Consider the following 15,256-nt stretch of genomic DNA (forward strand, 5'->3'; position numbering starts at 1 on the left):
TCATTCGTTAGAATAAAATCTTTGGGAACTCCTATCAATTTAAACTTTTCATATAATAACATTAATCTTTACAAGGGGTAATTTTGTATATTATCATTGGGTATAAAAATGATTTATCATCCTTTATTAAGGTGTATACATCCCTGTTATTTTTATGAAGGGGGGTACACCCCCTCCCTCTCTAATGTTGTTAGGATTCTGCTTATAGCTGCTCTGAGGTTCTTTTAATTAAAAAAGGTTTTGGTTTTAAACAAACATTCTTTGCACAGAGTTTTGTGGTCTTTGTCAGAGATCTAAAGGGATAAGACAATCGCCGATAAATTAATGCACATTCCCCATTGGTGATACTAAAAATACCTCTTGTGTAGATTAAAATTTTTTTAACACACCACTTAATAAATCATCCAATCAAAATTCACTGAAGTCCCCAAAGTTGTTTAGCCAACGAACAAGAAAGTAAAACTGTGGGGAATAGAGTAATGAAGAGCCCCTCCCTCCATGGGTTGTATCCCTGTAGACCCAACAATGTCCCCTCCCTCCATGGGTTGTATCCCTGTAACCCCAATGTCCCCTCCCTCCATGGGTTGTATCCCTGTAACCCCAACAATGTCCCCTCCCTCCATGGGTTGTATTCCTGTAAACCCAACAATGTCCCCTCCCTCCATGGGTTGTATCCCTGTAAACCCAATGTCCCCTCCCTCCATGAGTTGTATCCCTGTAACCCTAACAATGTCCCCTCCCTCAATGTGTTGTATCCCTGTAACCCCAACAATGTCCCCTCCCTCCATGGGTTGTATTCCTGTAAACCCAACAATGTCCCCTCCCTCCATGGGTTGTATCCCTGTAGACCCAACAATGTCCCCTCCCTCCATGGGTTGTATCCCTGTAGACCCAACAATGTCCCCTCCCTCCATGGGTTGTATCCCTGTAACCCCAATGTCCCCTCCCTCCATGGGTTGTATCCCTGTAACCCCAACAATGTCCCCTCCCTCCATGGGTTGTATTCCTGTAAACCCAACAATGTCCCCTCCCTCCATGGGTTGTATCCCTGTAAACCCAATGTCCCCTCCCTCCATGAGTTGTATCCCTGTAACCCTAACAATGTCCCCTCCCTCAATGTGTTGTATCCCTGTAACCCCAACAATGTCCCCTCCCTCCATGGGTTGTATTCCTGTAAACCCAACAATGTCCCCTTCCTCCATGGGTTGCTTCTCTGTAAACTCAATGTCCCCTCCCTCCATGGGTTGTATCCCTGTAAACCCAATGTCCCCTCCCTCCATGGGTTGTATCCCTGTAACCCCAACAATGTCCCCTCCCTCCATGGGTTGTATCCCTGTAACCCCAATATCTCCTCCCTCCATGGGTTGTATCCCTGTAACCCTAACAATGACCCCTCCCTCCATGGGTTGTATCCCTGTAACCCCAACAATGTCCCCTCCCTCCATGAGTTGTATCCCTGTAACCCAAACAATGACCCATCCCTCCATGGGTTGTATCCCTGTAACCCCAACAATGTCCCCTCCCTCCATGGGTTGTATCCCTGTAACCCCAATATCTCCTCCCTCCAATGGTTGTATCCCTGTAACCCTAACAATGTCCCCTCCCTCCATGGGTTGTATCCTTGTAAACGAACAAGAAAGTAAAACTGTGGGGAATAGAGTAATGAAGAGCCCCTCCCTCCATGGGTTGTATCCCTGTAGACCCAACAATGTCCCCTCCCTCCATGGGTTGTATCCCTGTAACCCCAATGTCCCCTCCCTCCATGGGTTGTATCCCTGTAACCCCAATGTCCCCTCCCTCCATGGGTTGTATCCCTGTAACCCCAACAATGTCCCCTCCCTCCATGGGTTGTATCCCTGTAACCCTAACAATGACCCCTCCCTCCATGGGTTGTATCCCTGTAAACCCAACAATGTCCCCTCCCTCCATTGGTTGTATCCTTGTAAACCCAACAATGTCCCCTCCCTCCATGGGTTGTATCCCTGTAACCCAAACAATGTCCCCTCCCTCCATGGGTTGTATCCATGTAAACCCAACAATATCCCCTCCCTCCATGGGTTGTATCCCTGTAAACCCAACAATGTCCCCTCCCTCAATGGGTTGTATCCCTGTGAACCCAACAATATCCCCTCCCTCCATGGGTTGTATCCCTGTAAACCCAACAATGTCCCCTCCCTCCATGGGTTGTATCCATGTAAATCCAACAATGTCCCCTCCCTCCACGGGTTGTATCCCTGTAAACCCAACAATGTCCCCTCCCTCCATGGGTTGTATCCCTGTAAACCCAACGGCTACCACATACCTCAACTTTAATCAAAAACTTTCATATCACAATCTTTCATCTTTGTAGGAGCGAAGCTACTCACAATTTAATCACGGCTGTATGTCTGTTTTTTTCCCATTCTCTATAGTTTCTAAACGTCATATCTTTTTCATTAGTAATAGGAATTATTCTTTTGAACTTTTAACTCAATTTTTCTCCCCACCAATTACAGAACGATTTATAAAGTTATTTATAGTCTTTTTTTTCTGTCTCTTATTTTTTCTTCTATTTTGGAATACAATAAATCTTAATTATTGTTTAATTTTTAAAAAGCTTTACTGCAATCATGCATAAATAGTTCTTGTTATTGCAGAATACAGTACGAAACGTAGAGACATTGTAAATCGTTTGGAGATAAAAAAAAATAATGAAAAAGTGTTTTTTAATTAATTAGTGCTGTCACTCAAATATCTATTAATCACAAAACTCATCACCACCCATTTTTTCATTTTTGTAAAAGTAATTCAAAGAAGTAATCTTCTTTGAAGTAATCTTAACCTAACCTACCAAGTGAAGTATCAAAAATCATTTTATTACTTGAATGTTGTACTTCCATAAAAGTGAAGCTCTAAAATGGAAGGACAAACAAACATTAACACAAGTGTTGAGTGTCAGAACTGAATAAACTGAATATTAATGCACATGTCTATACAAAATTATAAGTAAATTTGTTGAAAAACTGATGAAATACATGTTACTGTTTAAGGACATATTGACGTTTTTAGGACTTGATTATAGAGATGCTTCGCTTATAACACCATACCTTGTTGTAAGAGGAATCAGTATACCAAAAATCAGATGAATCGGAAAATTTTAACATACAAAAATTTGTTGTCAAAAAAGTAAAAAATCAGCTGTTTTAAATGAACGTACCGACTTTCTGGTAACGATTATAGAGTTGCTGCGCTTTCAAAGTCGTACCTAACTGTTAAAGGAATCATCAAGCAAAATTTGAAATCGCTAGGACAATTCTAACCTGTTTAAATTAACGAAAAAAGCTAACTGGAACGCACGGACGTACGGACCGAACCTAATTATAGAAAAGCTTCACTTTTAAAAATTGATAATTCTTCATTTATTTCAGGACGTCCAATAGTCAATATTTCCCAGGGTAGACTCTGTGGGAAAAAGAGAAAAACTAAAAATGGTAAGAGTTTTTTTGTAGCACAGCTTTGAAGATGATTAAAGTCCCTCAACAGATTACGACGTCATCCGATAGAATAGCCAATGAGAGGCCAGTACACACTGTAATTGGCCAATATGGTACAATTTAAGCTGGCCTCTCATTGGTTATTTTATCGTATGACGTCATAATCTGTCAAGGGACTTTAATCGTCTTCACAGCTTTTTTTAAAGGCATCTAGCCTTTGATAAAAAGTCTTATAGTTTTCACTTCTTCCATCATTTTAAACTTGTATCAATGCTTTCTCGTCATTACATGGCCTTTGTTGTCTTTATTTTACAAAGAAAGAGAAGAAGATCCCATACAAGACAATTTTGATGAACATGGTTTTTTAAACAATTTATTCAAAATGGTGTCGTTTTTAATCCTATAGCAAAAAGTAGTAATGTCTTTTTTTGTCTCTAGAAATCTCGCTAATCTCTGAACCGATATGGTTCTCCTTTATAATGTAGCTTCTCATAGTTCCAGGAAAGGTTAACAAATTATATCTATTTTTTGGAGGGGGTTCAACCACCCTTTAAGAGAAATAACCCCAACCCATTAAAAGAATATTTTTACGTTTTCTTTAGAAAACTAAATTTGAAAATGCGCAGGGTTCGACTACCACCCTCCTACCTTAAACTCCCCCCCCCCTTGAAGTCTCTAGGGGCGTATCCGCTATTTTATTTTATTGTAATAATTGTTACCTAATTCAAATTAATTTTCAGGCACTCAATTCTGTTCATTTACCCGGGTGCCCTTTGCTAGTCCGCCCGTGGGGGACCTCAGATTCGCCCGGCCCAGCTCCCCCCCAGCCTGGCAGGGGGTGCTGGACGCCAGCCAGCCCTGTCCTAAGCCTCTACAATGCAATTACGTGACAGGTCAGTGCTGACTTTTATTTTATTTTCCCGTATGGTTTCGAAACCGGTTCTAAGCCATACTGAAAGATCATGTATCGTATCATATTATATTCAGTTTTCTACGAATATGAAAATGTACAATCATAATATTAAAACCAATTTTAACAAAGTTACCAGGGATCTAAAGGGATAAGTTAATGGCCGAAAAATTGATGTAAACTCCCAATGATGATACACAAAATTAACCTTTCAGTAGTTTAAAATTAGTTATTGGAACGTTTGAACTTACCTATCAAAAGTCCCCAAAGTTGTTAAGCCAAACTTTGGGGACAAGGGTGATAAATTGACCATTGTCCCCTACCTCCCTGATATTTAATATATGATATTCTATTCTATAGAAATTATTAGAATAGAAGATTCAATTCAGTAGGAGAAGAAAGGACCTGTGATTGTCAGATTTCAATTCAGCGAAAAGTACATATAACATTTGGATCATGGAAAGAAAACGTAGTAGCTTGTTTCATCGTATATTCACAGTAGCTTTTCTCCTATTTCCAGCCCCTAACCCTGCGGGGTCAATCATTACAATCATTAACTTTAACCCTTAACAGTCGGGCCACTTGTCGCACCTTAATTGGTCGGGGGGGGGGGGGGGGGGCGTTCAACGCACTCCCCCTATTATCTCAGTTCCTATTAGAGCTAGAGGGCTAAAAAATTTTGTGCAAGTCCCCTGTTTGATAGCAAATTGCCGACCTTAAGTAAGTCAAAGTCAATTTTCGCTTTCTTCACCCTTTTATTTAACAACCTTTGTTTTTAGGTCCTTTTTTACTTAAAAATTTCAAACGGCTGCAATTTTCTTGCTTTTGAAGCTAGAAGAAATTTTTTTTGCAGAAAATGTTTATCTGTATGTAAATTTTATATTAGAAATATCAAAATATAAATTTCAGCGGCCGCAGCTGTACTTGGCAGCTGCCAGCCGTCGCAGACGGCGGTCGGCGGGAAAACGGCGGCGGATCTTTATGAAATTTTAATACGTTATTTTTGTAGGCATGCTTGAAGGACAGGAGGACTGTACAAATCATATTATTATTGTAGGCATGCTTGAAGGACAGGAGGACTGTACAAATCATATTATTATTGTAGGCATGCTTGAAGGACAGGAGGACTGTACAAATCATATTATTATTGTAGGCATGCTTGAAGGACAGGAGGACTGTACAAATCATATTATTATTGTAGGCATGCTTGAAGGACAGGAGGACTGTACAAATCATATTATTATTGTAGGCATGCTTGAAGGACAGGAGGACTGTACAAATCATATTATTATTGTAGGCATGCTTGAAGGACAGGAGGACTGTACAAATCATATTATTATTGTAGGCATGCTTGAAGGACAGGAGGACTGTACAAATCATATTATTATTGTAGGCATGCTTGAAGGACAGGAGGACTGTACAAATCATATTATTATTGTAGGCATGCTTGAAGGACAGGAGGACTGTACAAATCATATTATTATTGTAGGCATGCTTGAAGGACAGGAGGACTCTACAAATCATATTATTATTGTAGGCATGCTTGAAGGACAGGAGGACTGTTTGTACCTCAATATTTACATTCCGAAGGTCATGGGCAGAGGTAATTATCTTGATATAATTTTATTCATTTAAATCACATTCTTTTTTATGCATATTCCCTGCGGGGAACCTTAACCTGTACCCAGTATATCTTAGCTTAACCTGATCTTAAGAAACACAATGAAAGAAAAAAACACCCCTTGATTTACTTTCAGTATTTTAAAAAAATAAATGGGGTTTTGTTCTCAATCCAGCAATTTGAGGGAAAGTCGCCAAAATGTCAAGTAAAGAAGGGAACAATTATAATCTAATGTATTTTTACCACAAAATTAATAGCTCCTAAGACAGGGATTGGAGGTTTTCTTTATAAACAATTTGCGGCCACGCCCCTAGAGGCCTCTAGCGAAACCTAATATGTTTTCTTTTAATTTTATGTTAAAATCAGTTTATTACCTTGATTTTTTTTTAACTTTTGGCGATTTCTCTTGGGATGGTGGTGGTACCCTCCCTCAAATTGTTATAAAACCTCGAGGATCTATTAGAGGCTACATTGTAAAGGAGAACTGTAGCGGTTCAGCGGTTAGTGAGATCCTTTGGTACAGACAGATAGACAAATAGACATCCTGTTACTTCATTATAAGGACTGACCTAACCCCGTGCTTTTTTTCAGACATACCTGACGGTCTGAACCCGTTACCGGTGATGTTTTGGTTGTACGGCGGTGGATTCATAATGGGGGATGCTTCAGAGGAGAACTATCTGCCAGGCCCGTTACTGGATACTAAACAGGTAAAAACTTTTACAGTGTGGCTTCGAAACCGATTAATATCTGCTAGATTAGTTTCGGCTCTGAGACATACTGAAAAATATGTATGCATCGTATTACAAACAAAATCCCAAAATGAAGATCATACGATTAATTCCAGTTTTGTTTGCATGGGCCTTCGGCCGGTCGGGGCTAACAAACTAACTTTAAATCGTTCATCTATATATCTGCGGAAAGCTGATATAAATTATATATAAAAACTAATAAAATTGCTATGTATCGAGAAGTCCTACACAGGCAAATTATCTGAAAATTATCATAATCAAGAAAATGAGCAGCGAAACACAAGAATTGCAAGGATTCTGATACGGACACGACACAGTGTTTTAATAAATTAAAAATAAATTTATAGAAAAAACACGAAACCTATATTTATATTTTTGAAGCATAACTGACAGACCGACGGACGTACCGTTTAATCTAATTACTAGATACTTGGTAAGGAAACAAAAATGTCAACTATATATTTTGAATACTAGCCAAGAAAATCATGTTCCCCCCACGTAGCGTTATAGACTTATAGACAGACAAATTCAATTATAGAGTAGCTTAGATATTGAAAATTTATGTTTTTTTAGGTTATCATAGTAACGGCTAACTACAGAGTTGGTCCCTTGGGGTTCCTTTGCATGGAGGATAATATTATTCCAGGTAAACTACAAAGCTGCTCCCTTTGGGTTCCTTTGCATGGAGGATAATATTATTCCAGGTAAACTACAAAGCTGCTCCCTTTGGGTTCCTTTGCATGGAGGATAATATTATTCCAGGTAAACTACAGATTTGGTCCTTTGGGGTTCCTCTGCATGGAGGATAATATTATTCCAGGTAAACTACAGAGCTGGTGCCTTGGGGTTCCTTTGCATGGAGGATAATGTTATTCCATGTAAACTACAGAGCTAGTACCTTGGGGTTCCTTTGCATGGAGGATAATATTATTCCAGGTAAACTACAGAGCTGGTCTCTTGGGGTTCTTTTGCATGACGAATAATATTATTCCAGGTAAACTACAGAGTTGGTCCCTTGGGGTTCCTCTGCATGGAGGATAATGTTATTCCAGGTAAACTACAGAGTTGGTCCCTTGGGGTTCTTCTGCATGGAGGATAATATTATTCCAGGTAAACTACAAAGCTGGTCCCTTGGGGTTCCTCTGCATGGAGGATAATATTATTCCAGGTAAACTACAAAGCTGGTCCCTTGGGGTTCCTCTGCATGGAGGATAATATTATTCCAGGTAAACTACAGAGCTGGTCACCTAAGGTTCCACTGTATGGAGGATAATATTATTCCAGGTAAACTACAGAGTTGGTCCCTTTGGGTTCCTTTGCATGGAGGATAATGTTATTCCAGGTAAACTACAAAGCTGGCGCTTGAGGTTCCTTTGCATGGAGGATAATATTATTCCATGTAAACTACAGAGCTAGTACCTTGGGGTTCCTTTGCATGGAGGATAATATTATTCCAGGTAAACTACAGAGCTGGTCTCTTGGGGTTCTTTTGCATGACGGATAATATTATTCCAGGTAAACTACAGAGTTGGTCCCTTGGGGTTCCTCTGCATGGAGGATAATGTTATTCCAGGTAAACTACAGAGTTGGTCCCTTGGGGTTCTTCTGCATGGAGGATAATATTATTCCAGGTAAACTACAAAGCTGGTCCCTTGGGGTTCCTCTGCATGGAGGATAATATTATTCCATGTAAACTACAGAGCTAGTACCTTGGGGTTCCTTTGCATGGAGGATAATATTATTCCAGGTAAACTACAGAGCTGGTCTCTTGGGGTTCTTTTGCATGACGGATAATATTATTCCAGGTAAACTACAGAGTTGGTCCCTTGGGGTTCCTCTGCATGGAGGATAATGTTATTCCAGGTAAACTACAGAGTTGGTCCCTTGGGGTTCTTCTGCATGGAGGATAATATTATTCCAGGTAAACTACAAAGCTGGTCCCTTGGGGTTCCTCTGCATGGAGGATAATATTATTCCAGGTAAACTACAAAGCTGGTCCCTTGGGGTTCCTCTGCATGGAGGATAATATTATTCCAGGTAAACTACAGAGCTGGTCACCTAAGGTTCCACTGTATGGAGGATAATATTATTCCAGGTAAACTACAGAGTTGGTCCCTTTGGGTTCCTTTGCATGGAGGATAATGTTATTCCAGGTAAACTACAAAGCTGGCGCTTGAGGTTCCTTTGCATGGAGGATAATATCATTCCAGGTAAACTACAGAGTTGGTCCCTTGGGGTTCCTTTGCATGGAGGATAATATTATTCCAGGTAAACTACAGAGTTGGTCCCTTGAGGTTCCTTTGCATGGAGGATAATATTATTCCAGGTAAACTACAAAGCTGGCGCTTGAGGTTCCTTTGCATGGAGGATAATATTATTCCAGGTAAACTACAGAGCTGGTCCCTTGGAATTCCTCTGCATGGAGGATAATATTATTCAAGGTAAAATAAAACAATTTTTCCAGTAAGGTTTCTAAACCAATTTATATCCGTTGGACTAGAACCGGTTCTTATCCATTCGAAAAAATGATGTCTAGCATCGTATTATTCTCAGTTTTCTACAAATATAGAAATGTACAATCATATTATTAAAACCAGTTTTGTTATCCTGTACATTTGGAATCTCGGGGCTAACAAAACTGGTTTTGATCTCATAATTTTATATTTTTATAGTAGCGGAAAGCTGTATATATGATACAATGCGAAAAATAATTAATCTCCTTGTAACCTATTTGTCATACTGTGTTCATAGGTAGTAAAAATATTGTATGATATCATTTAGCTTTATTTTTTATAATGGTCATATTATTGTTTGATTTTTTGGGATGATTTCTTTTGAAAGGGTGGAATCAACCCCCCCAAAAAGTAATTATAATATTTCTGGTACCCCATACTAAGCGTCATTTTAAAAGCAAGCCATATCAGTCCATTGGTTAATAAGAATGGGTACTAAAACCCTGACAGATAAACAAGAGACTGACAGATACAAGTTTTTGCTGTTTTCTGAAAACATGGAAAATTAAGTTAACATAGGTAAGAACTACAATCTTCCAGTGGGTGACCTATAACCCCCCCCCCCCCACGATATATTTTTTAACAACTTTGAAGATCTTTCATTTGGGAGTTTGAGGGTGACAATGTGCTGTTTATTACACAAGTCTCCAAAGTTTTATAATAACATTTTGATTGGTTGGTTCATTTAGTTGAGTGTCCAAACGTTTCAACCCCTATGGGAATTTAAATAAGGGGAAATTTTGTTTAACACTACTGGGGATATATATCAATTTAGTGGCCATTATCTTAACCATTAAGAACTTTCGTTGAGTTCTTTTTTTTCAATGGACTTTCTTAAACCCAACTTATAATCTAAAAATTCCCAAAGGGGTTGGTGATTGATGGTCCAATTGCGATACAAGGGATTTCTTTCTGCCAACTTTTGTTTAGCTATTTAGTATTTACCTTTTAAGAAGTTGTGTGTTACAACTTTCCTGTATTATGATGGCTTCAAGCCTATACACTGCACTGCAGGTTAGGAGGGAGGGCCGGGACATTGGGATATTAATTACACTAATCCCCTAAACTTTTATAATAATGTTTTCTTATTCGTTGGGTTAACAACTTTGGGGACTTTTATTAAATTTTGATAGGTTGGTTCAATAAGTTGAGTGTCCAAACGTTTCAACCACTTTTTGTAATCTATAGAAGGGGTAATTTTGTGAAATATCATTGGAGATGTCAATCAATTTACCGGCTATTGTCTAATCTTTTTGAATTACATTGGGCGTTTCTGTAATACAAGTATTGTTCAAATTTACTAAAAATGCAAAATAACAAGTGCAGAAAGTTTACCTTAGCTCGTACGGGTAGGATTCTATTCTCCTTTGATTTTTAAGTGATCATCTAGAGAATCAAGAGCATCATCTGCTTGTAATGGGATGCAATTCTGTAGGATATTACCTAGGTTAAGTAGCATCCAACAGACAACCAACTCTTTGATTGCATGGCCTTTGTCTGTGAAGTCCTTACTGTGCATAGTAATTAGTTGCCCCTGTTTATGGGCCATGACATCCCCCCCCCCTACTCTAACCTTTTATGTTGCGCACCTGATATAACAGCAGTAGGAACCATTTTAACTTCTTAAGTTGTGACGCGTTGTTTTCGTTTCATTCTGCTAAACCTCAAATTTAATGAAAAGCATGGCAAAGAAGGAAAAGAAAAGAAGCATGCTAGAGTATTATTAAATATTCATTATTCATACTACAATACTTCCACAAATACAACAGTTCTATACATTTTTTAAAAGTGAAGCTTTTCTATAATTAAGGTCGGTCCGTACGTACGTAACGGATGGCTTTTTTTCGTTAATTTAGGCATGTTAGAATTCTCCTATCGATTTCGAAATTTGCCTGGTGATTCCTGTTGTAATTAGGAACAACTTAGAAAGCGTAGCAACTCTATAATCGTTACCAGAATGTTCGAACGTCCATTTTAAACATGTTAATTGTTAACTTTTTTAACAACAAATACTTATGTGATCTAATTGTCCTATTGGTCTTATTTTTGGAATACCGATTTCTAGGACAACAAAGTACAGTGTTATAAGCGAAGCAACTCTATAATCAAGTCCTAAAAACGTAATGTCCTTAAACATTATCCTGAATTTAAGTTGTTTTTCAACAAATTTACTTACAATTTTGATACATTTATGTTCTGATTATTTAGTTCTGATACTCTACAAGTGTTAATGTTCGTTTGTCCAACCGTTTCGGGGCTTCGCTTTTATAGATGTTGTCATCCTTGTTATATCTCTGTATCATTGTATACAATACGTGGATATTATGACAGGGATAAACTGTCCCGCCGCAGGGACTAGAAATAGGAGAAATACTGCTACTGTGAAAATACGACGAAACGCCACCTAAGAGGCGATGTCACGAAACCGACAATACCCGACGTTTCAATAATTGTCATACAATTTTGTGTATTGTCATTGGGAATGTACATCAATTTATCGGACATTGTCTTATCCCGTTAGATCCCTGTGTAGGCTGACATATTATAGTAATCATGTTTTTAGGAAATTTCGCCCTCTGGGATCAAAGAGCAGCGCTTCAATGGGTTCAGAACAACATTGCAGAATTTGGCGGGAATCCGAATAATGTTACCATCTTTGGAGAGAGCGCAGGTTGGAATCTTAGATAGATAGATAGACAGACAGACAGAAAAACAGATAGAAAGAAAAATAGAAAGATATATATTGTATATAGACTGACAGATATAAAAAGAGACAGAAAGACACACAAAAAGACAGACAGAAAAACAGACAGACAGAAAGATATTGATAGACAGAAAGACAGGCAGAGAGGCACACAGACAGACAGAAGGACTAACAGAAAGACAGACAGAAAGACAGACAGCAAGAACGACAGAAAGACAGACAGAAAGACTGACAAAATGACTGACAGAAAGACAGACAGAAAGATACAAAGAAATACCTACAGAAAAACAGCAGACAAGCATATATGAAAAACAGACAAAATAAAACAGACAGACAGATGGAAAGACATATAGACAGAAAGAAAGACAGAAAGACAGACAGAAAGACAGACAGAAAGACAAACAGAAAGAAAGACAGAAAGACAGACAGACAGAAAGACAGACAGACAGACAGAAAGACAGACAGACAGAAAGACAGTCAGAAATACAGGCATACAGAAAGGAAGACAGAAAGACAGAGAGAAACACAGACAGAAAGACAGACAGAAAGACAGACAGAAAGACAGACAGAAAGACAGACAGAAAGACAGACAGACAGACAGACAGACAGAAAGACAGAAAGACAGACAGAAAGACAGACAGAAAGACAGACAGAAAGACAGACAGAAAGACAGACAGAAAGACAGACAGAAAGACAGACAAAAAGACAGACAGAAAGACAGACAGAAAGACAGACAGACAGACAGATATAAAAACAATCTAAAAAACAAACAGACAGACGGACAGATGCTTATGTTCATTGCTATCCTGCAGTCTAACAGACTAAAATTTAAGAGATTTCCCTTCACAAATTAAAAGATACACATAGTCAAAAGCTCTCTCTATATCTAAAACCAATATACATAAATACAAATATGAAAATTCTTAGAATTTTACAATGTTTTTAATATATTTAGCAAAATATTTGGTATTTTCATAATGTCAAATAATGTGAAATTTTATTTAGGTCAACAAGAAGATATTTGAAGTAAAACAAAAAAAAATATTCCAAAAATAATATTTCCAGATTGGCTTAAAAACCGATTAATATCCGCTGGATTATAACTGGTTCTCATTCATACTGAAAAATCTTATATTGCTTGGTATTACAGGCAATTTTCCACGAATATTAAAATAAATTCATAAAATTTAAACCAGTTTTGTTAGCAAGGGCTCTCGGCTCCAATAGTCTAATAAATCTGGTTTTAATCTTAATTTTTTTTTATTTTAATATCCGCGGAAAGCTGTCTAAAATAAGTATTATAATATTTCAGGAAGCTTCTGCCTCACATGCTTGTATGTTTCACCTATTTGTAGGTAAGATTTTTTTTAAAGCGAAGCTTATTTATAATTAGGGCTTGTCCGTCCCTACGTATTTTAGCTCTTTTCGTTAATTTCGACATGTTGTAATTGTCCAATCGGTTTCAAACTTTGTATGATGATTCCTTTAATAGTAAGATACACTGTATAAGGCGTAGCAACTGTATAATCGTTACCAGAATATAATTACGTTAATTTAAAACATGTTGATTTTTAACTTTTCAACCAATTTTTTAAAAGGGATATAATTACAATATAATAAGCGAAGCATCTTTATAATCAAGTCCTAAAATTGTAAGAATGTCATATAAACAGTATCCTGTATTTAACGGTTTTGCCCAAAAATGAGTTACAATTTTGTTAATTAAAACTTTTACAATATATTCTGCTTATCCAGTTCCGACACTCTATAATGTTCGTTTGTCGTACCGTTTTAGAGTTTCGCTTGATTTATTTCCAAATAATATTTCATTAATAGTTCTCTTCTTCCAAAAATTATTTAATTTCAGAGGACTATTCCATCGGGCAATTGTTCAATCCGGTCCCTTGATCTCAAACTGTTCAGCCCTTCAAGTGATGGGGAAACGTCCTCAGCTTTATGCAAGGTACATAGATAGATATATAGATAATCTTTTTAAAAACAAGAATGACAACATCCATAAAAGCGAAGCACTGAAACGGTAGGACAAACAAACATGAACACTTATTAATGTCAGAACTGAATAATCAGAATATAAATGTATAAGAGTCGAAGCAAAATTGTAAGTAAATTTGTTGAAAAACTGCTTTATTCAGGATTATGTTTATGGACATACTTACATTTTTAGGACTTGATTATAGAGTTGCTTCGCTTATTGCATTATACTTTGTTGTCACAGGAATCAATATACCAAAAATTAGATCAATCGGATGATTAGATCACATAAAAATTTGCTAAAAAAGTAAAGTACGGACGGACGTACGGACGGACGGACCACCCTAATTATAGAAAAGCTTCGCTTTTAAAAAGAATTTAGGATATACGTGTGTGTGTTTGTATTGAAAGATCTATTTAACCTCTGGGCTTTTTCGCTAGGCCTTTAGAGGCCGCGAGGGGCTTAACTGGCTTAGCTTATAAAATTAGGAGAAATAAAAAGTAAACAAGTAATTGTAATGCTTTTAAACTCTAGTTTCATTAATACATTAATTAAATATTAACTTAAATTAAATTAGATGAATAAAAAAATATCAAAATAGGTATTTTCACAGAATTTAATTTTTATAAAAGGTTTATTTATAGAGGATATCTATTGAGTTTCTTGAGTAAATATAATGCTTTTTACAAAATTAAAACAAATTTATAAAATTCTAGATTTTGATATAAAATGAAAATATTAAATTTCGAAAGCGAATGATTTTACATTAAATTAGTTGAATATAGCTAGATATAAGCTGTTAAAAAGTTTATTGGCCTTTGGCTGCTTGTTAGACTAATAAGCCGCGCAGCTTTAAAGAATTATAATCTAACAGTTAGGACCAAGCTGCCTTCAACATAGAGAAAGTCGCAGCTGCTATTTAAAAAGCAGTTTACCACTTTACGTTTCTTAGCAGTGTGACAAAATTCAATATTGTTGTTCCTTTCCTATTATACTAACCCCCAAAACAGTTAATTCCAACCCTAGAGGCCTCTACGGGCACTTAAGGAGGGGGTAGTGGAATCATAAAACCCATTTTTTATTTTAGTTTTAAAAAAATATTGTTTCGTTTTTTTTGGGGGGGGATAATTTTTTCTAGGGGCGATATATTTTGGTACCCTTCCCCAAATATTCATAAACCTTTCCGATACCTATATATGTATATTTGTCAATAAGTAGGTGTATAATTGACAAATCATAAACTAAATGGATGTATTTTTGTCAATATGTAGATGTATAATTGACAGCAAA

General features: G+C 37.2%; 1 protein-coding gene across 1 annotated transcript in view; it reads left to right on the forward strand.

The window, feature by feature from the left end:
- LOC145319644 (juvenile hormone esterase-like) overlaps positions 1–15,256 on the forward strand; it is an 84,109-nt gene that overhangs the window by 40,796 nt on the left and 28,057 nt on the right. Inside the window, exons 3-10 of the mRNA XM_080161914.1 lie at positions 3,408–3,470; positions 4,214–4,366; positions 5,921–5,986; positions 6,596–6,714; positions 7,330–7,402; positions 11,833–11,940; positions 13,286–13,328; positions 13,841–13,936. Of these exons, the coding sequence (XP_080018040.1) occupies positions 3,408–3,470; positions 4,214–4,366; positions 5,921–5,986; positions 6,596–6,714; positions 7,330–7,402; positions 11,833–11,940; positions 13,286–13,328; positions 13,841–13,936 (721 nt within the window). The remainder of the gene's footprint in view (positions 1–3,407; positions 3,471–4,213; positions 4,367–5,920; positions 5,987–6,595; positions 6,715–7,329; positions 7,403–11,832; positions 11,941–13,285; positions 13,329–13,840; positions 13,937–15,256) is intronic.

Source organism: Acartia tonsa, chromosome 5, assembly GCF_053477335.1.
Source record: "Acartia tonsa isolate MP-2025a chromosome 5, ASM5347733v1, whole genome shotgun sequence".
NCBI lineage: Eukaryota > Metazoa > Arthropoda > Copepoda > Calanoida > Acartiidae > Acartia > Acartia tonsa.